General features: G+C 44.8%; 3 protein-coding genes and 1 pseudogene across 8 annotated transcripts; 3 read left to right on the forward strand and 1 right to left on the reverse strand.

Moving 5' to 3' along the window:
- Nucleotides 1–310: 310 nt before the first annotated feature.
- Nucleotides 311–4,440, forward strand: LOC117838194 (uncharacterized). 6 transcript variants are annotated; one of them, XM_072290192.1, is made up of 8 exons: nucleotides 311–964; nucleotides 2,020–2,122; nucleotides 2,204–2,269; nucleotides 3,178–3,342; nucleotides 3,438–3,640; nucleotides 3,776–3,900; nucleotides 3,991–4,118; nucleotides 4,194–4,440. In XM_072290192.1, the coding sequence occupies exons 1-5, from the start codon at nucleotides 370–372 to the stop codon at nucleotides 3,592–3,594; spliced, it is 1,086 nt and encodes a 361-aa protein (XP_072146293.1). In that variant the 5' UTR covers nucleotides 311–369; the 3' UTR covers nucleotides 3,595–3,640; nucleotides 3,776–3,900; nucleotides 3,991–4,118; nucleotides 4,194–4,440. The 6 variants fall into 6 exon arrangements, with proteins under 6 accessions (XP_072146293.1, XP_072146261.1, XP_034574025.1 ...); XM_072290160.1 differs by having other exon boundaries at nucleotides 3,438–3,534; nucleotides 3,776–3,904; nucleotides 3,994–4,118; XM_034718134.2 differs by having other exon boundaries at nucleotides 3,438–3,534.
- A 9-nt stretch (nucleotides 4,441–4,449) lies between these two features.
- LOC117838173 (cytochrome P450 711A1) lies at nucleotides 4,450–11,307 on the reverse strand. Its single transcript, XM_034718092.2, has 4 exons — nucleotides 6,500–11,307; nucleotides 6,267–6,416; nucleotides 5,185–6,106; nucleotides 4,450–5,093 (listed from the first exon to the last, which is right to left on the reverse strand). The coding sequence occupies exons 1-4, from the start codon at nucleotides 6,745–6,747 to the stop codon at nucleotides 4,764–4,766; spliced, it is 1,650 nt and encodes a 549-aa protein (XP_034573983.1). The 5' UTR covers nucleotides 6,748–11,307; the 3' UTR covers nucleotides 4,450–4,763.
- A 1,301-nt stretch (nucleotides 11,308–12,608) lies between these two features.
- Nucleotides 12,609–14,725, forward strand: LOC117847557 (cysteine synthase-like; annotated as a pseudogene).
- On the forward strand, nucleotides 14,723–18,208 carry LOC117838165 (uncharacterized). The gene is made up of 2 exons (XM_034718084.2): nucleotides 14,723–17,481; nucleotides 17,581–18,208. Exons 1-2 carry the CDS (start codon nucleotides 14,871–14,873, stop codon nucleotides 17,892–17,894), a joined length of 2,925 nt encoding a protein of 974 aa, XP_034573975.1. The 5' UTR covers nucleotides 14,723–14,870; the 3' UTR covers nucleotides 17,895–18,208.
- The last annotated feature ends 3,860 nt before the right edge of the window (nucleotides 18,209–22,068 follow it).

Below are 22,068 nucleotides of genomic sequence, written 5' to 3' on the forward strand. Positions count from 1 at the left end.
GGGGGGGATTCCTCCACAATTGTAATTAAAAAAATTACCCATGCATGAAATACTTAACTCGTGAAAAGGGAAAAGAAAAATACTATCATCACAGTTTGCTTGCATGCCCGGTTGCCCACGCAACCGAATTGGCCCAAGATCAAGGCCCGGCCCTCTGCCACACTGCCGAGGCCCCAGGCCAAGTTTCACCATGGTCCAGACACCAGACCCACCATTAACTCCCTCCACTGCCATGTGGTCCCAAAATAATGGCCCACATGCCATAGAGTAACTGAGAACGGTACGGCTGAGAGTGGACTAGTGACCAAATCACCGCAAAAAGCACCGAAAAAGAAAAGTGAGAAGTGACCGAGCCGCGACTCGTCGGCCATGGCGAAGCCGGCGGCGGCGGGGGCGAGGAAGCCCTCTGCGTCGTCCACCGTCGCGCTGACGCTGTCCCTGGCGCTCGCCTCTGCGGGCCTTCTCTTCCTCCTGCTCCGCCTCTCGCCCTCCTCCCCGTCCCCCACCCCGCACCCGCACCGCCGCCTCCGCCTCCGCGCCCGCGCGCACGCGCAGCACCACCAGATCCCATTCGACCCCGTTGTCGCGGACCTCGAGCGCCGCCTCGAGGACCGCGAGTGGGAGCGCCTCGCCGCCGCGGGGCTGCACGCGCCGGGCATGGAGGCGGCGCCCGTCCCTGAGGACCTCCTCTCCGACGGCGAGGCCGGCGCCGACGAGGACTACATCAACGACGCCGCGCGGTTCAACGTCACGCGCCGCGTGGAGGAGCTGTTCCCCAGGATCGATGTGGACCCCGCCGACGGCGCCGTCACGGGCGACGAGCTGGCCGCGTGGAACCTCGCCAACGCGCGGCGGGAGGTGCTGCACCGCACCGCGAGGGAGCTCGAGCTGCACGACCGCGACCGCGACGGCCGCCTCGCCTTCGGCGAGTACGAGCGGCCCAGCTGGGCCTGGCGTTTCGATGGTACGTATGTGTATGTACGATTCCAGCTATTTGCGTTTGTTTCTTCAGTGAGGCTTGGATCCTTGAACTAAATTTGGGCGTGTGGGCTTATTTTGGAAGTTCGTTCTGCAATGGTAGCTGGCTAGCTGGGTAAGCTCTGAATCTTGGTGCTGAGATTTGTCTGACCACGTGCTGTAGTTGTTGGAATTGGGGATGCATTTGCTGATTGTAGGCCACATTGTGATGCTAATTCATTTTACGGAATAGAAATGTGCTTATGTACTCTAAAAATGATTTGTCTTGCTAGTCCATTTTCTATTGATACTTTGACCATGATGAAGCCAAGCAATTGACGTTTTGTATAACAGTTTTGCCAGAAGTGCTGTTTTAGTAATGTATTCTGTAAATCCTTTCATTGAAAGTTTCTTAAATTCATCACGTTGAGCAATTTTCAACATTTTTCAAATAAAATGAATGTGGAGTCATACATAGTGCCCCTATGCCTGAATTAACAAAAAAAGTAATTTTGTAAAATTAGGAGCTAAGACTGTGTGTGCGAATCAGGAACCTTTCCATTCTCCATTGATGGAATACAGCCTGAGTAAACACCCTCACTTACATGTTTTCTTGAAACCGTAATTGTACTTGTATGCTCATTTGAACGTTACTCCAGATCAGCGCCTACTTAGTGGCATGACGTAAGCTGCAAGAGATGTTGCCATCAAGTTGGAGTTCTGATACATTTTAAATAATTTTCAACATGTTCCCCGTATCAACCAATAAATGTTGAACTTTCATTTTTCGATACATTTTGAACAACGATTTCTAAATACTCTAGATAACAGCCTGAATAGTTCTCAGCTAGTCACATGGATTGATGATATTGTATGTTACTTGGGGTGAAAAAATTTCAATGCGCTTGCCAATCTCATAAAAAATAGTCCCATTTATGTCTGGGTCATAACTCAACCAGTGATACGATGGTATGCTGAAAAGAGTTTAATAGACCACGACCTGCAGCAAATTATCACGTGCATATCTTAGTGATTTGGGCACAAAGCCTTGTCTATGTCCAGATCATAACTCAACCAATGATGGGGTGGGATGGTGGAAGGAGGAGCATTTCAGTGCCGCAGATATGGACGATGATGGCTTTCTCAATCTGACTGAGTTTAACGAGTATTACTTCCTCTCTGCCACCTTTTTCAAAAACCTTTTTTTACCTAGCATTCAGTATTTACTTTGAATTTCTGTGTCCAGCTTTCTACATCCAGCTGATACTGCCAACCCAAAGCTAATACATTGGTTGTGCAAAGAAGAAGTCAGGTACAAATTTTCCCTCCAAATGTTTTCATTACATGTTTGCAGTCAACTGCATTGTTTTGCATGGTCTTAGTATTATTTCAGTTTTGTGCAAGAACAACGGTGATGGAAAAGTTTCTTTTTTTCTGCACTTGAAGGAAACAAAAATTAGATGTTTTCTTACCAGAATTAGAGATTATAACAATAGACATAAATAAAAGAAGAATGTTTAAGGTGCTTGCCAGTTGCCACACACGGTATTCCACGATTGTGACACAAGAACTAACTAGCTAACTGCTGCAGGCGGCTTTAGAGGTAGTAGTTGCCTGAGAAGTTCATGTGAGGTTTAGCACTAATTTGATAACTATAAGCATGTAACCAAGGAATTAACAGTTGAATTTTGATCCGCTGTTTTAATCCTACTCATTTATCATATTGTGCTGTTGATACTAAATATTCTGGAACGCCACATTGAATTCTTGATATTTGATTGTCAACTATGTCAAACAGCTGCTTAATGCCACAATCATTATTTGGAACTTCCTGGTAGTCAAGCTAGGCTCTGGGGCTTTAACGGAAGATATGTTTGAGTTGGGTTCGTTTTATGAATGATCTATGCATCTTGCTGGGTTCCACATCTTTTGTGGATGTAAATGCAGTACGTTCAATGCTCCAGAAGATGTGGTTGATTCAGTTTTTAAGAATCATAAAGTCCACCAAGCTACACTAGAATCCCATCAAAACCATGCTACTTCATGCCTCTGTTTTGGAATGTCCAAATTATTTGCGACGAATACTATCTAGTACCAGTACTGGTTATCCTGACTGAAATGGTTTTATTAATGCTGCCTGGGCCATGTTCCTCTTTGAGCTTTGCAGCTTTCTGTTCTAAGATATCATCATTTTAAGATGCATTTGTAATGATTATTCAGGGAAAGAGATAAAGACAATGATGGAAAGCTCAATTTTCAAGAGTTTTTCAGTGGATTGTTTTACTCCATTCGACATTATGATGATGAAGGCATAACAGATGACACTGGTGGCTCTGATGCACCAGCTAAAAAGTCATTTTCACACCTTGATCTGGATAATGATGGGTAAATATTACAACTTTCATTGTTTAAATTTTTTCTATGTATTTATCAGTGTAAAAAATTTCCGATTGACGTATGAGGCTTTCCTCATTTTGAAGGCTGTTATCAGCAGATGAACTAAAGCCTATAATTGATAATCTCCATCCATCAGAACACTTCTATGCCAAGCAACAAGCTGACTATGTGATATCGCAGGTAAGAGAAGGCTGCATCTTGCTTTACTTTCAGGATAAATTGGGTTTCTTCCATCTCTAGTGCCAGCAGAAGTATGTACTACAGGTTATGGGCTTAAATTTGTCAGGTGTTTTGGAACAGCTTGCCCTTATCTATCGCAATAAGCTTCAATTATGCTGAAAGAGACATCATCTAGCACAGAATGTTTCTCTAGGTAGACCTGGTGACTTTTGCTATCTAGTAATCCTATTCTCCAATGTAGGCTGACACGGACAAAGATGGACAGTTGAGCATGAAAGAGATGATTGAGAACCCCTATGTCTTCTACAATGCTTTATTCACAGAAAATGATTATGGGTTTCACGATGAGCTCCGTTAGTTCCTTAGGCAAGTAAGGGTACCAGCTTGTAGCCTTGTACTCTGTTCTGCTCCCTGCATTGGCCAGCTTTCATTTGTTCACAACTTTGTGTATTGCAGCAGCACAAAGCTTTGCGGAATCACCACCTCTGGAAGTTAGAACACTTTGTTATGCACTGCTGTGAATAGATCATTTTCATGATCTGTCTGATTTGTGATTTTGTCCACGGCTGCAAGCACATTCGATGGTACGACACCTGACCCACTCTTCAGTTTCATAAACCTCAAATATTTATAACCTGGCAACTTTTTGTTTGTTTCAGGTGATTCCATGTACAATACAAGCATGCTTTTGAATGCACCTGTTCCAGAAGCTGTGTGTTCTTCTGTAGCCTTTTATAACCTTTTTCCAGTTTGTTTTCATCGCAGTTACGGTGAGGATGCAAGTTAGTTTTGGTTCTTTCATTTTTTGATATGAAAGTAGCTTCTCGTACAAGGATCACAATTTGTAAACCAAACAAAACCAGGAAGGTGTTACTGTAAGCCATGAAATGAATTTGCCTCCCTGAACACTATGTCTGTAAAAATCTTGCATGTCTCATAGAAATTTGTCAAATTCATGTTTGAAGCTGTACAACATAGGCACATAGCACTAGGAAGTGGAGGAACCCCTTCATCATACACACTGTTGTACGGAAGTTGTATCTGCAACGCATTCACCGACGGTTCAATGCGTTGTAATCTTCTTCAGCTATTTGTATGCAAATACAATCTGCTATTGATATTTTGATATGCTATGAAGTAGTACAAGTTACACACGAGAAGACAAACCATGGCACCATCACGGATGCAGTTCCACACGTGAGCCCAAGCTTAGCTACGCAGCCAGTCTTTCACTCCCTCCTGATAGCCCTGAGCTTGACGCCGTGGCGGAAGGCGAGGACGAGGTCGAAGTCGAACTGGATGGGCGACTCCATGGCCGGCGAGTGCCGGAACACGTACCGGCGGTAGAGTCCCACCACGGCGAGCTTCACCTGCTGCAGCGCGAACTTGTGCCCGATGCACGCCCTCGGCCCGACGCCGAACGGGATATGCGCGTACGGGTGCCGCGCCCGCTCCTCCTCCGCCCCCGCCGCGAACCGCTCCGGCCGGAACTCCTCCGGCTCCGGGAACTGCGCCGCGTCCCGCGCCAGCACCCCCGGCGCCAGCCACACGTACGCCCCCTGCCGTGCACACGCCTCGTTAATTTGCTGCAAGTGAACAACTGGCTGGCAGCATGAGTCTTGAACCAGCTCGCCGGCGGCGGCGCGTTACCTTTGGGAGGACGTGGCCGCCGATCTCGACGCGCTCGGAGGTCTGCCTGGCGATGAGCGGCGACACGAGGTGGAACCGCATGGCCTCCTTGATGACCTGGTCGAGGTAGGGGAACCTGCTCTGGAGCTCCTCGGCGTTCGGCGCCCGCCCGCCCGGCGGCGCGGAGCCGTCCAGCTCCCGGAGTAGCTTCTCCTCCACGCGCGGGTGGCACGACACCAGGTACACCACCGACGACAGCGTGAACGCCGTTGTCTTCGTCCCGGCGATGAGGTGCTCGTACGCCAGCGCGCGGACGTGCCGGTCCTCCAGCGCGAACTCCTTCCCGCCGCCGCTCTCCATCGCGTCCAGCAGCGCCGCGATGAAGTCCAGCGGGGCGGACCGAGCGGCGTCGCCGTCTCCGTCGCCGTCACCGTCGCGCCGGCGGGAGGCCCGGTCCCGCCGCCGGCCGGCGATGATAGCGTCGATGCGGCGGCACAGCCGGCGCTCGTTCTCGTCCATCTTGTAGTCCGCCGTGCCGGGCACCCGCCGGAGCAGCCGCCTGCACGGCGTCTGGACGCACGGGAGGAAGAGCCCCAGGATAGTGGAGAGCGAGCTCGACAGGTCCATCTTGATGAACTCCATGGACCGCTTGTACTCCTTCAGGAACTCCCTGATGTCGTCGTCGACCTCGCCGCCGCCGCAGCCGCTGCCCGCGGAATCCTTTGACAGGCCGAACTCGACGCCGAAGGCTGTCTTGCCGATGATGTCGATGGCCATCCGCAGTGACAGCTGGCAGAAGGGGATGCAGTCCTGGTCCGGGCAGCCGGCGATGTTGGCCACCAGCGCATCCACGTAAGACTGCATCACCGGGATGAGCCCGGCAAGCCGCGCCGGCTGGTAGAGCGGGACCACCGTGTTCCTCATGGCCGACCACGTCGAGTCCCTAACATTATATGAACACTATGTTGAGCTCACTGCTTCGGCTCAGCAAATTTCAGACAACAGATGTTCCCATGCCTTCTCTGAACATTCCAGTTTACCTCCATCCAGCCAATGTTTCAAACTACTTGTCCGTTCATTCAGTTAGTAGAAATCACTAGTACCTGGTGAGGAAGAGGGCATCCTGGTGGAGGGAGCCGACAGTCGGTGGCGGGGTGCTCCGGTTGCGGATGTCCTTGAACTTCTTGATACCAACTTCCTTGCACAGCTCAGCATTGGCCACGATCACCAGTGGCTGCCTTCCCATGTGAAACCTGCGCGATGTAACCACAGTTGATTTCTTCCCCATCTACCCATAACTACTAAATCTGCAGAGCCTTCAAATTACGAGGATTACCTGAAGATCGGACCATACTCCTTCGCTATAGCACGAAAGACGTCTGGTCCATTCTTGGCAAGAAGATGAAGATGGCCTAAAGGAAACCTGGTTGGAGGCCCCGGAACTTTCCTCACACTCCAGAAGGGTGCATAGAAGTATATCAGAAATGCGCTGAACAGAGACACAAAAGATATGAGCACCAGAACAGGTACGCTTTGGTGCGCAACAGGGCCGAGTGCACCATTGCAAATGGTTGTGGTCTCCATGTGAGAAGCTTGAACACTGGCACGTGTGGAAGAGAGGAGCTGCCTAGCTGCTCAGAGTTCTGGTGTTCAATTGCTGATGCTCCTGCCAATTTATAAAGGGTGAGGTGAATAGCATCCGATGCTGTCCTCATGCTTGTAGTCTTCAGATCCTGCTGAGCCAGTCGATTTGCGCCATATGATCAATAAATCAGAGGAATCACAGGCAGCATATTGGCGACACATCAGCAGATATCCAGTGGTTTTGTAAAAAATCTCAATTAATCTTTACCATTTTCTGAATTTTCATTCGCTTGAATAATTCTATAAGGTGTTATCAGCCAGACAATCACAGATTGCCTCCAGGCAACTATTTACATCCGATGGCTATTTTTTCCTGATCTACTGTTCTTCTATCTTAATGGATTTTACTGCACGTACTGTTAATCTGAATGGATCACAGGAGCAACTGCAGCTATTTAGGTCAGCAGAAGAAATTGGTCACAATTTTATTATACTTTTATAACCGAATAAAAGTAAAAGAATTGTATGAGAAAAAACAGAAACATACAAAATGTATGCATGTGTCGGTAATACAAATCCTTGATTTGTTTTACAAGAGTCAAATCACCTAAGTGAGACATACAAATCGAGTTCTATTCAAATATATCAACCTGCAGCCATTAGTTGTACCACAGCACAAACCGAAGAAAGAACTAAACTCCTGAGTTGTTCTTCTCACATCATTTTCTCATGGAAATTGGGTCTGGTAATGCATTAGTCATAGGTTGCCTCCATACACATTGTGCAGCACATGTTGCAATGACATCAGTGACGCGATGGCGACAATAACAAGTCGCACTGGAAGGAAGAATCGAATGCACCAGATCAATGCACCGATTCGGACACTGTAATGTGGCCAATAAATTCGCATCATATATTTCATGTGTGGGATCTTGGCCAATTACAATCACTGTCTGGTGTTTGCTAATCACTGTATGAATAGAATAAACTTTCTAAGGATATCCAGATTCCATGTAGGCTAGTATTGACAATACGAATTCTGACAAAACGGAATTGACACCACCATACTAGACCAGCATGTATCTTTCAATCTTCTTTTTCTTGCTATGTATTTATAGATTACTTAGTTCATAATCTATCAGCTGAACAGTTAACAGCTGCAAACGTGTATTGACTAGTTGTTCATGGATCATGACATGATAAATGTTCTCCGAAAGAAAAGTTGAAACTATACTAGATGACAGTTAATTTTCGATGAAACAGTATGTTCTATTCACGTAAGACTTCAAAACACCCTGATGATTATGATGACTATAATAGACACACTATTAAATTAGGTGAAGCCAAAATCATTTTTTCTCCAAGGTGGCCTATAATTTCGAAAAGTATGGTCTACATTCTTTGGATATTGGTTGCAGGGTTGACATTATTTCTCTTGTTGCCATCTCCTTGAGGAAAGATTCTTCTGTGGGATACCTTTTTCCAAGGCTGTTAGCGAGATGAATCCATGGCATCTTACAGTGATGGCATGGTCCTTCCAAACTGATCTTTCCAACCTAGAAGGATCTTGCTTGGACTGGGTACATGTAGACTCTTTCTTTTATGGATGTCAGTCTTTCTAGAGGGGGTTTACATAGTTGTCGTTGTGTCTTCTTTATTTCATTTATAATGAATTTTGATTAGATCCATCAAATTTTAAAAATTGATTAGATTTTGTTGTTTATTTTCAAAAAATAACTTTATGGTTGCAAAAAGACAGAAGCTCATTTTCCAATAAATGTAGGTATCAGAACAATTTAAATTGTTTGTTCATTATTGTGAGTTTATTTGTTACAAAGCTCCTCCCTGCTTGAGTAGTTTGCATCAAAGCAATGTTTCACCACTTTCAGAAACTGTCCAAATGTAAGGTTTGACAAAACATAAAGGTCTAGGTATGCTTGAGGTTAAATGCAGAACTATCTAGTCAAGCAGAGAAAGATGCAGAAGAAAAATCTAGCAGGACCTTTCAGAACCTGCTCCACCCTTCCTTCCCTTCTCATTTCTGAAGATAATTATTAACCCATAAACTTCACATGACGCACCCGTGAATGAATCAAATGGGAAATCATTTACGAATAGTCATTTTAGTTTTAACTCTGGTTTAATTTTAATCACAGATGGCATGCATCATTTACCATAACTAAAGAATAGCTAGCGGAAAACCTCACAAGATATTTCGTAGGCTGATAGCCTGTACCAATCCTCGAATATTCTTGGACACACCAAAGTCAGAAATGTACCCAGCTACACAGTTTATCCCATTGGGAAAATGTGAGTGAGCGATACACGGACCACCAAAGGTGACTGAAGACCTGTCACTTTTTGGGGCCAACTTGCAAACGCACCACAATGACAACGATAATCATATTAGACCTAGAGCCAAGTCATAGCGTCTTGTGAGCGCCTCCTGATTCTGTACTACTGGAGTGTGAAATTATCCTGGTTGTCGTGGCATGATACCTGGTTTGAGAACTGAGTGGAATTGGTGATTCACAATTATTGAAACAAGCTTCACACTGCTATATTGCAGCGCACTACTTTTGGAGCCTTTCTGATTCCACAGTGGTTTCAACAATATATTGCACCAATACAATATGCTATATCAGTAAAACTGAGTGCAAATCTTTTGATTGGATGATTAGTCGGTTTGGGTCCCAGTATAATGGACTAAAGCACCGTGACTTTTTCTCATCAGTTTAGAGGCTCCCTTGCAAGATCGGGGTCGAGGAGCGCTGTGGGAGAAAAAGAACTAACAGGACAAACCCTAGCTGGCCAATTATTGTACCAGGGGGTTTCAACTGGTGCTGTTGCTCTTTTGCATGGTGTTTGGTGTGTGATGTGCATTCTTTGGTCCTGAATTCTGCCTCCCCTTTTCTGAAAATGATGTGCAGAAAGCCGAGAAACTCTCATTTTTGGACGTGCAACTTGATGGCTCGGTGTTTGGAGATGGTTGTCTGGGCCGATTCAACCTGTATAGGTTGGGTCAATGGGTGCATCTCAGTAGGAAGGTAGCTGGGTGGGTTTTCCACACTTTATGTGGATACCAAGGATTGAGGGTTGATAACTGAAAGTGAAGCGCTCTCATTACTTTGTGTGACGACACTCACATTGGCATCTGTTGGGCCAGTCCTGAATCATTGTTTACCATCAGCTATTCAAGTTTGTAGATTCAGATTCAGAAAGTGAAGGTGATGCCAAGGAGCAATTGCTGAAGTCAACCACTTGGGGTCTTCTCGGAATTTCACAAGAAACAGCATAATCTCTCCAGATCCCACAAGAATGCTCCATTCTAAGAGCAGCACTGGACCATTTATCAGTAATTGAGCAGCAGATTGAGACAGGTAACAATGACAAATTGACAATCAACTACCTTTCAATAATTCATTGGCTATCTAATATATAGTATATTGTGGGAGAACAGTACCCCATGCCCCAATTGGACTGGAAAAGTGAAATATTACACAAACCCAAAATCTCCTAATCTTTAAGATAGCATAGAATCTCCTATCTCAATAGAGCATTGAAAAGGTACAATCTAACAGGTTCATAGCCAATGAGTGTTCTAAACTTGCCCCACCATTGCTGTGCATCAATCTGGCAAGAGTACTTTCCTTTGGTCCTATTCATACTTTACATGGCAGATGCTCGTGCACATGAGGTCTTCTATGCTACGAAGATCCTTTTTGGTCTTTGGATTTGCCTTCTCCTAATTATCTCTTGTTTGTAGAGTGTCAGTAACAGGGATTAACAGACAAAGGTTACAGGAGTATCACTGCATCAGGTCAAAATGCTAATGATATAGGTCCTCACAAAGTGGTGGCATCCGTATGCTGGCTGGCTATGCATGTTAAAGTGCTTGATTTGACTACAATGGTCAGGGTGTCTCTTATTCAATTTTCGTTTATTATATATATAAGTTAGATAAATTTGTGTAATGAACAGTAAGTTTCAAGCAACCAAAGAATGTATGAATTTCATAAAAAACTAAATATCAACTCTGAGCATATTTTTCGTCCTTATGAAAAATCTTATGTTCCTGCCAAGGTCTCTCTCCCCCAAAAAAATTAACACTACAATCTTGCTTGAAAATGGCTGCAATCTATGGCTGCCTGATAGTGCAGGTGATTATGCATCCTAGCTGCAAATCACGTTATTTTCAAGCGACACGTGGGAAATGTAGATGCAGTTACTTGTTCTCGAATATGTAGAACATGCTGCTATTCTCACAACAGTACCAATAAGCATGTAACAGTCGAAGCTGCAACTTAGATATCAAAGCTTGATCTATCTTCCAGTAATTACACTACTTTATGCAAAGACAAACTAACAAAACAGTAGTATTTCACAATATGTTGTTCTTACGCGTGAAAAGTGAAGGCCTTGCAAAACAAATTTCCCAATCTTAGCACTTCTGTTTTTTTTTGGAAGACCAATCTTAGCACATGTAAACAGCACTTGCAATTTCGCGCATGACGCGTGACGCATCTGTTGTCTGGATTCAAGAGAACCGAAACAAAACATGTAATCAAAAGGGACAAGAGGGATTCTAACCAGGGCACTCACAATTTGATGCCGCATTGCAGCACGATGCGGCGGCGGATGTACGGCAACGGCAGCGGCAGCGACGACGGAGGCGCTCCTCCTTCACCGCCTCTTGGGACGGTTCTAGCCGATGCTGCCGCCGACATGAGGCAACGCCTGGGGCGGACGAGGTGGAAACCGCCGTCGCCGGCGAGGTGGGGAGCCGGAGGAGGCGACGGCGTTGATGTGAAGGGAAGAACAGGGAGGGGTAAAACGGGAAACCGACTCAACTAGGGTCACTGGGGCCCACTCGTCAGGGACATAATATTCTCCTGCTGGCGTCCAGTTCCTTCCCACCGTCAACCCCGGCGGCGGCTTGGTCACCCCGCACATCGCTACCGGCGAATGCCATCGCCGCCTCCGTCCCTCAATCTCCGCTCCGGCAGCTCCCACGGGTCCGACCATCTCGCGACTAATCTCGCACCAAGCTTGGAACTGAACTTTGCAGTGTCCATTGTTTCGTTTGTTGATTTATGCCTTCATTTCAGAGAAGCATGCTTGGGATGAAGACTCAAACGAAGAAAGATGGTTCAAGGGTGGATTTCGATTGTTGTCTCCAGAGCTCAACGTCTCAACCCAGTAGAATTTGGGGGCAAGTGATCGAGTCTCAAAGCCCCAAAGGTATCAAGAGTTCTCCTGCGGATATCCTCACCTTTTGAAGTTTCTGAGTGCCAAAAGATCTGATTCCTGCACAGTCCAGCAATAGCGTTGTGTTATCTAAGCCATTTGCTCACGCACCCATGGTATGGTTCAAATTGTGCACATCTCATTTCTGCCTTTCTGGGGCTTTCACAGCAATTGCTCTAAATCTGGGGTGTTGTTGCAGGTTTTGACAAACAGAAATGTCCCTTCTTGCTGTCTGCGCAGCATGATTTGAGTGGCTTGCACTCCAAGTGGCAAACATTTTTAAGAATTGATGCGGTCTCCATTCCGGTCAACTAGTGGCTTCTATATTAGACATACTTTCCCTTAGATGTCGTGTGCACATTGTCAGACATGTCAACATGCTTTAGTTTTGATTTAAAAATGTCACATGACAACAAACTTTTGAAAGATTGGCTGAAGGGAAGCTGCTTGGATACTACCCTGGTCTCTGTCCCCATCTTTGTTGGCAACCTATCAGGGACACCGGACACGTATGTACAGTAGCATTGGAGCCCCTCCGCTTGTACCCATCCAACATCCATTTGTTCAAGCGACTTGAGGTTTCTAGTTCTAGTTGGCTTTGTTGTAAATTAAGTAGCACACAAATGGATATGCAGGAAGGAAGGAAAGGGATACCATCCTTGCTCTCCTCAGGGGGAGTGCATTGCATCCAACATTACACAGGTGGCTATATTCCCTTCGTGCCATATCATTTTTTCTAGGAATGCATGAAAGTGGTGTGAAGTCCGTTATTTTTGTTGTTGATGTTTGCTGCATTTTTTTGAGTAAATTCTCTGCCTTTCAGTTAATTGGGTGGACACCACTGATAGAACTGAAAAATATTGCCAAGAAGGATGGAATAAATGCTCGGCTCATTGGGAAGATTGAGCCATACCAGCCCCTTTCCTCTGTCAAGGATCGAAGTGCTCTCAGGTGACTTCTCTACTTCTTGAGATGACAACATACTGTTAATTCAGTAATTCAGATACAACATGCGTGGTAACATGGCAAACCTATCTTAGCCTATGGAAAGTGTTAATGTGTCATAACACTCTTGTGAAATGTGATCTTGCCTCTTTGGTTCTAACTTGTCTCATTGATACATAACATGTAGCTTGCATTGTGAGCAAGGGTTGTTTAAATATAGTTCAAGTAGCATAAAAACGTTAATCGTATGAAAATACTGGTAATGGCACATGACTTAAATAATACATATGAGGCTTTTCCTTCCTTGATGTATATTTCTTTTCTTCAATATAGCATACAACTGTTTATGAGTTTACACAGAAATATAACGCAAACGATTAATTTGTTTTCTTAACATCATAGGAACTCAATATTTGCAGATTGATTGAAGATGCAGAGGAGAAAAACCTGATCTCACCTGGCATAACAACACTAGTGGTGGCGACGAGTGGTAATCTTGGTATTGGAGTGGCATTTGTTGCTGCTCAGAAAGGCTATAAGTTCATTGCTGTCATGCCAGCAAAAATCGCAATAGATAAGCAGATATTATTGAGGTACTTGGGCGTTGAAGTGATATTAGTTGGTAAGAACTAAGAAGCTATACACCATGTCCATCATACCAGTTGAGCAACTCTCTCTGATGGGAACCTACTTGTCTATTGCAGATCCTGCAATTAATGGATTCAAGGGGCTACTTGATAGAGTAGAACAGCTGAAGAATGAAATGGAAAATGTATATGTTGTAGACCAGTTCACCAATCCTGCGAATCCTGATGCACACTTCAGATGGACTGGTAACATGATCTATTCAAAGTAAATTTGATATGATAGTAGTATTGTTGGAATAATGTTAGATGTTTGATTTTTCCTGGAACTATGCTATTTTAGTATTTTGCCCTGTAGTCATTTGCATCCTAAGAGTTGAGATGAAAACATGAACTTCTGAAATTAGTATTCTTTGAAGAAAGATCTTCTGTAGTGCCAACTCTTTCTTGGAGTAAGGTTGTGACTTTTACATGAATACATGTTTCCATGAAAGTGTCGAAGTACCAATTCTAGAACAGAAAATGAATGTTGGTAAATTATTATTCCGTTCCTGAAATTTCTTTTCTGGACTTAAATTTGTCAATAGGACCTGAGATTTGGAAAGATACAGGAGGCAAAGTGGACATATTAGTCGCTGCGTCTGGTTCAGGAGGTACCTTGACAGGCACAGGGAGGCAAACTCTCTCCAATCGTTTGGAGAGAAGAAATTTTGACAAGCTGACGCTTGGGAGGAGACTTACGGGTCAATGGAGTAGTCCAAAACGAATGGTTCCATTCACATTTAACAGAATTTTCCGCGGCCATCCGCTCGCCGGCTGCCTCCCTTGCGCCGCCGTCGCTCTCCACCCCAGCCTCCCTGTGCCGCCATCGCCTTCCGCCGCAACATCCCTATGCTTGCCGGCCGCCTCCCTGCGTCGTCGTCGCACTCCATCTCCGCCCCACCTCCTGCTGCTCGCCGCCAGCCACCTGAGCCCCGCGCCCGCCGTCATCTCCGCTCCAGCACCCGCCGCCGGCCGCCTCCGCGTCGCGCCACCGTGCTGCCTTGCTTCACCCGCGGGCCCCACCCGAGGACAAGGCCGGAAAATCGACGGGAGGAGCCGCGGGGAGCCAATTTTTTGGGCTCCCCTCCACCGAACAGCTCCAGTCAGCGGGTTTCGAGTAGCTCCTCTGCCGAAGCCGTTCTCCACCTAGCCGTTTGGTAGGGCTCCAGCAGAAGCCACCGACAGAGCCGGCGTTGGAGCCCTCCCAAAGGAGCCTTAGTTCCATTGGAGATTGCAACTAGACTCCCCAGGCCTTTGCCATCCCTCTCTTAGCAAGAAATCCTCGACCAAAAAGATCCAGCAGACATGCCCAACAACTGCTATATTAGCTTCTTTCTGTCCATTCAATTACTGCTTTCTTTACAGCCCAAATCCTACGCCCAGTCCACAAATCAGTCTAACGATGACCACCAAATCCTCCTTGGACTCATGAAGCACTGGGGGAGGAATTCACCTGCACTCAGCAGATGGAGCTCCACTTCTGCGCCTCACTGCAATTGGGGAGGAGTTACATGCACAAATGGTGCGGTGACTCGCATCTCCCTATCAAACCAATCCTTTATCAAGCCAATCCCTGCCTCCCTTTGCCTCCTCAAGAACCTTACCAGCTTGGACCTCTCCTACAACAACTTCTCCACATCATTCCCTATCGCACTCTACAATTGCTCCAACCTGAATTACCTAGATCTTTCCAACAATTTCTTTGTTGGGAACCTCCCAGATGACATAAACAGTTTATCTGCACAGCTCGAGCATCTCAACTTATCAACTAATTGCTTCACCGGTAGAATTCCTCCATCAATTGGATGGTTCCTGAGACTCAAGTCATTGCTCCTTGACAACAATAGATTTGATGGAAGTTATCCGGCAGAAGGATTCGGTAATCTTTCCAGCCTTCAGATTCTCACTCTAGCAAACAATTTGTTTGATCCGGTTCCAGTGCCATGGGAGTTCGGCAAGTTGAGGAACCTCACCTATTTGTGGCTATCTGATATGAACATTACTGGTGAGATCCCTGAGAGCCTCTCAAACCTCACAAAACTTGAGGTCTTGGACCTGTCAGAGAACTGGATGCAAGGCACAATTCCCATGTGGATCTGGCAGCTGAAGAAGCTTAAATACTTGTATCTGTTTGATAACAATTTCACAGGTGAGATTGCAGACAATATCACAGCATTGGATTTGGTAGAGATCGACTTGTCTTCAAACAAATTAACTGGGACAATACCAGGTGACTTTGGTAAGCTTACCAACCTTACGCTACTGTTTCTGTATCAAAACCAGCTCTGTGGATCAATTCCACCAAGCATTGGGTTGTTGCCAAATCTTTATGACATCCGGCTATTCAACAACATGCTCTCAGGCGCCCTCCCATCAGAGCTTGGCAAGCACTCCCCACTGGCAAACTTTGAGGTTGGGAACAATAACCTCTCTGGCGAACTGCCAGAGGGCCTTTGCTCGAACAGGAAGCTATATGATATAGTTGTGTTCAACAATAGTTTTTCTGGTAAGCTTCCAGAGTCGCTAGATGGCTGCTATCTGTTGAACAATTTAATGATGTTCAACAATCATTTCACCGGAGAGTTCCCCAAGAGCCTCTGGTCTGTGGTGACAAATCAGCTTAGTGTGGTTATGATCCAGAACAACAATTTCTCAGGCACATTCCCTACCCAGCTGCCATGGAATTTTACACAACTTGACATCAGCAACAACAGATTCTCTGGTCCTGTTCCATCGTTGGCAGGTAGAATGAAAATATTTAGAGCAGCAAACAACATGCTTTCAGGTGAAATTCCCTGGGATTTGACAGGCATTTCACAGGTAACAGATTTGGACCTTTCTGGGAATCAAATTACTGGCCCTATACCCATGACAATTGGAGTGCTGAAGGGGCTCAATGCACTTAATATAAGTGGAAACCAGATATCTGGTAATATACCTGCAGCATTTGGGTTTATGTCAGTGCTAACCATCCTTGACCTCTCATCGAATGCACTATCTGGAAAGATACCAAAGGATTTCGACAAGTTAAGGCTGAGCTTTCTGAACCTCTCCATGAATCAGCTGTCAGGTGAAATCCCAACATCGTTGCAAAATGAAACATATGACCTCCGCTTCAATCCAGGCCTCTGTGTCTCATCAAATAGTTCAGACCATAATTTCCAGATTTGTAGGGCAAGATCAGACTTCAGCAATGTCCTCTCCAGGAGGCTTATAACTATATTTTCTGTTCTTGCCAGCGTCATGTTTCTTAGTTCAGTGGCTGGCTTCTTGATCTTGAGGAGGCAAAAATATAGACATGACCACCAAACGTGGGAACTGACCCCATTCCATGCATTGCATTTCACAGAGCATGGCATTCTTTCTGGGCTCTGTGAGCAGAACCGGATTGGAAGTGGTAGGTCTGGCAAGGTATACTGTGTTCATGTTATGGATGAAGCAGGTGCTGGCAGTATGGTGGCAGTGAAAAAGATATGGAACTTGCAGAATCTTGATGGGAATCTGGAGAAGGACTTCCTTGCCGAGGTCAAGATATTGGGTGAGATTCGGCACACGAACGTTGTCAAGCTGCTGTGCTGCATCTCAAGCTCAGAGGCGAAGCTTCTTGTCTATGAATACATGGAAAATAGCAGCCTAGACAGGTGGCTGCACCAGAGGGAGGGAATCCGTGTACCTGCACCTTTGGATTGGACCACAAGGTTGCAAATAGCCATCGACTCAGCAAGGGGTCTCTGCTACATGCACCATGGCTGCTCACCCGCCATAGTGCACCGAGATGTCAAGTCTGCTAACATCCTTCTGGATTCTGAGTTCAGAGCAAAGGTAGCTGACTTTGGGCTTGCTCAGATTCTTCTCAAAGCTGGAGAACTAGAGTCAGTTTCTGCCATGTGTGGAACTTTTGGCTACATGCCTCCAGGTTAGACCTACAAATAATGCAAAGAGAAATTAGCAAACAACTAAAATTGATTCACAGAAACTTGTATCATTTGCTAATGTGAGATTTATTTGTTTATAGAGTATGGATATCAGAGGAGGGTGAATGAGAAGATCGATGTTTATGGTTTTGGAGTGGTCCTGCTGGAGCTCACAACTGGGAAGGTGGCAAACGGTGGAGGTGCAGAGTACTGCTTGGCACAATGGGCATGGCGACAATATCAAGAAAACGGTTTGTCAGTTGATCTTCTTGATGAGGAGATTAAAGACCCAGCCTACAATGAAGATATGTTAGCAGTGTTCACACTGGCTTTGATTTGTACTGGGGGACAGCCTTCAATGCGACCGTCGATGAAGAATGTTCTTCATGCACTTCTTCGATTTGACCATAGATAGCATGGAAAAAGCCGGCAGCATGCTGCCTCTGAAGAAGACAGCATTTCTCGAGTCCTAGAGAGACAAGTAAACGATTTTCAATCGATGGAGTAAGACGATCATGATAATCTACGTGTGCAGACTGCAGACACCATATCACCGTATGTAATTCTATCTTTCATGGGACGAGAAGCCTACCAATGCGCTTGCACTGCTTAGATACTGTATCTGTTTTATGTCAACATAAGGCATGCAAATGTGGATGCAATCACAAGCGATCTATTTGTAGGAGGATTAGATTCCGTATAATGAATGGATTGTATTGCATCGAGCCATCGAGCCTCTAGGTCGGTATATATTGAGTACAAGACTTGGGGGCAAGGGCAAGGCTCCTTGAGTACAAGACTTGGGGGCAAGGGTAAGGCTCCTCGGATACATATAGCAGTCTACGATATGTATATCTACAACTACCAAATATACTCTAACACTATTAAACTGTTAGCATATGGCATTAATCATGAAATCACAGTCATATGGATTCTTTTACTTGGACGGTATGAGCAACATTAGGTAACAGGAGCCTAGGAAGCTCACAGTCATCGAGAGGGACGGTAGGAATTCCCATATTGCATCAAGAGAAAGGAAATGATACTGAATATAAGTTACTACAAGGTCCAAGCAAGTAATTTCTGTATCTGAGACAAGCACTCAGCTCCTGTACAGTATTTTTTTAGAAAAAAATGTGAAAAATTTTAGTTCAGGAACTTCCTTTTCCCAGTAAGCCAGCACTTCATTTACCTAGATCTAAGCATCTAACAGCTCAAACACTATGAAAAAAAGGAAAAGGAACTGCTCAAGCACCAATACTATAAAATTTCTTCCTTTTCTTTTGCCAGGATGCAGAACATTGCAACTAATCAGCCTCTGCAGACGAGGCACCCATTTCTTAGCACAAGATTGTCAGCCTGAACTGAACTAATTTTACACAGAAGGATGTGCTCAACAAGAGCATTATTCGAATTACGGAACCAGACCACCGATGCATAGAGAACTATTCGCACCTGTTCCAGCACGACGGGTGTCCAGCGCAAACAATGCGCTCCGACAGTCCGACTGTGACAGCGGAGCAACAACGGGGGTGCCGCGGACGTGCAGGTATGGAAAGAGAGGAACTCTGGATCTTTCACCCCCTTCTCCACGGCGGCTCCTTGCGAATACTGCCGCTGAGACGGTGAGGTCCGCGGTAGGAGCGGCGAGAACGACCGCCGCCAGCGGTGGATGGAAGAGAGTCATCAGAGACCCCAGGCAAAGGAGAAGAACAGAGAGGGGTACAACCGTCAAAACGTGACCACGTAGGATGAGGAATAAATCGCACTGACAAATGGGCCCACTTGTCAGGCGAGCTCTTCATTTCCTTCGTGCAAGGAAACTCATAGGCAAAGATAACTGTTTTTTTTTTTTGCAAGATCATAACTTCATGAGCTAGATGTGAAAATGCACAAAAAAAACAAGCATGAAAAATGATGATATAACTTTTTGCACAGAGGAGGAAGGACTGTATGAACTAAGCTAGCTCTTGAACTTTTTCCACTCAACTTTCAGTGGGCTAAAGATTTCTTATCTTCTTCGGCCTTGGACTACCTAGCTTCTGGACTTGGTTCAGTCCAGTATAGTCTGCCACAACACTGTCCTGTTGAAAAGCCGCCACTTTGCTCTAAATTTGCTACAGATTCTGGAAATATTGATCTTAAAGGCAAGTCAGTTATTAAGGAAGGAATCCCTCTTGATCAAATTGCTACAGCTTCAGGTGCTCACGTGGCTGAGCCTGTCTCTCCTGATCCAGCTTTTCAGTCTGCAGATATGGATCAATCTTCAGTTCCAGATGTGGACCCCTCTTCTCCAGGGACTCCTGTCTCGGCCATTCTTCAGAAAGTAAACTCCTCACCAGGACCATGGTCCAAGAACCTATTGCAACAGGCAGGCAAGATTGGGAAGTCCCCTCAGGATCTCCATATTTCAGATGAAGGTCTAAGAAGAAGCAAGAGAATGCAGGTTCAGAAAAAGGGTTTTAAGACCTCACCTTGTCAAGATGCCACATGTATTGGTTGTTCTGTGAAACCACCTTCTTTTCTCCTGCAGTCATCAAAAACCTGGGAGCTTCATTCTGCAAGATTGATGCTTCCAAGCTTTCTGTAGAGGCTTTGGCCAAGAAAAAGAATGCAGCTCCCCTTGTGGAAAGAAGCTGCCAAAGAAAAAGTTGTCAAAAGAAAATGATGATGCTGAAACTTCCAAGGTTATCAAGAAGAAGCCCAAGAAGCGGTAGGGCTTGGCAGATGGAGTTTCCTTTTATTTTGTTCTCCTAGATGTTCTTTTGCCTTAGGATCCATGGGGTCCCTTTTGGTTTGTAATAATTTCACAGTTATGGTACCGGTGGATGGAACTATGTCTCCCTTTTCTGTTTTTTAGCGCATGTGTTGATCACTGTCCGCTAAATGTTCATCCAGTCAATCTCTATTATCATGAATCAAAATTCTAATTTAAGAACTTGGAAGGTCATGTGTTAGAATGTTAGAAGGGTTAACTCTGACAAAAAATGGATTTTCATTAGGGATAAAATCATAGAAAGTTAATGTGATATCCTCTGCTTGCAGGAAATAGAACGTGAGCATTTAGACTCCACCTACATTAGAAACTTCTGTCGTGACTCTTTTGATTGTGTGAATTTTTACCCTCAATTGATGCTTCTGGAGGTAAGCAATAGTTTGCAAGTCAGCGTTATTTGATGGCCATCTAGCTTTCAAAAATGAGTACTCAATATCAGTGGAATTTATGTTCAGATTTAATCATAAGGAAATAGTCATACCTAATGTGTATGGGCCATGTACGCCTGAAGGAAAGAGGAATTTTGTTAAGTGGTTAAAGCACATCCAGATGCTAGATAGTTTTGACTAGCTCATCCTAGGGGATTTTAACTTGATGAGAGACCCAGCTAATAGAAACAAGCTAGGAAGTGATTATAATGAGATGTTCATGTTTAATGATGCTATCAGTGCACTAGGTTTGATGGAGATTCCTTTGCAAACTAGACAATTCACTTGGACTAACAAGCAACAAGGCCCTCTTTTGGAAAGGCTGGACTGGTTTTTTACTTCTAACTTCTGGACTCTCAATTTCCCCAATACAACAGCTTCTCCCCTAGTGATGGAAAAATCTGATCATGTGCCTTGTGTCATAAGCATTGGTATTGATATTCCCAAGGGTAAAATTTTCAGATTTGAAAATTACTGAATGAAACATGAACACTTCATGGCTGTAGTTCAGCATTGATGGTCTGTGCCTGTGCCTCAGATGGATAAGGCCAAAACAATTTCAGCAAAGTTCAAGAACTTAAGAAGAGTGCTCAAAGCTTGGCAAGCTCAATTATCCAGCTTGAAGTCTAACATACCCAAGGTCAAATTAGTGCTATCTTTTCTCCAGTTGATCGAGGAGTTCAGAGACCTCACTTTGATAGTGGAATTTCAATAATACTGTTGAAGAGAAATTGGTGGCTCTACTCTAGCAACAAAGGATATACTGGAAGCAAAGAGGAACCATTAATTGGGTCAAATTTGGAGATGAAGAGATAGTTTTTTCATGCCGATGCTACTATTAAACATAGAAGGAACCTTATAACATGCTTGGAAGACCAGAATGGAGTGCCTCACTATCAGCACCAAGCCAAGGAGTCTATCCTTTGGGAAGTTTATAAAGAGAGGCTTGGCACCTTAGAACCTTATTCTATGCTTTTTGATTTAGAGCAGCTCTTTCAGGTTGCTGACAATCTCCATTGTCTGGATGAACCTTTCAGTGAAGAGGAAATTGATGGAGTGGTTAAAAATCTCCATAATGATAAGTCTCCAGGTCCTGATGGTTTTAACTCTAATTTCATAAAAGGATGTTAGATTATTATCAAACAGGATTTTTATGATCTATGTGCAGCCTTCCATTTAGGGGATATTTATTTACAAAACATAAATGGTTCCTTTATTACTCTAATCCTAAAGGTAGATGGTCCGTCTAAAGTTTCATATTATAGGCCTATTTCACTTTTGAACTCTTCAATGAAAATCATCACAAAACTCCTAGCAAATAGATTGCAAAGGGTCATTATGAGTCTCATCCATAAAAATCAATATGGTTTTATCAAATTAAGGAC

The sequence above is a fragment of the Setaria viridis genome, chromosome 1, assembly GCF_005286985.2.
Source record: "Setaria viridis chromosome 1, Setaria_viridis_v4.0, whole genome shotgun sequence".
NCBI classification, from domain to species: domain Eukaryota; kingdom Viridiplantae; phylum Streptophyta; class Magnoliopsida; order Poales; family Poaceae; genus Setaria; species Setaria viridis.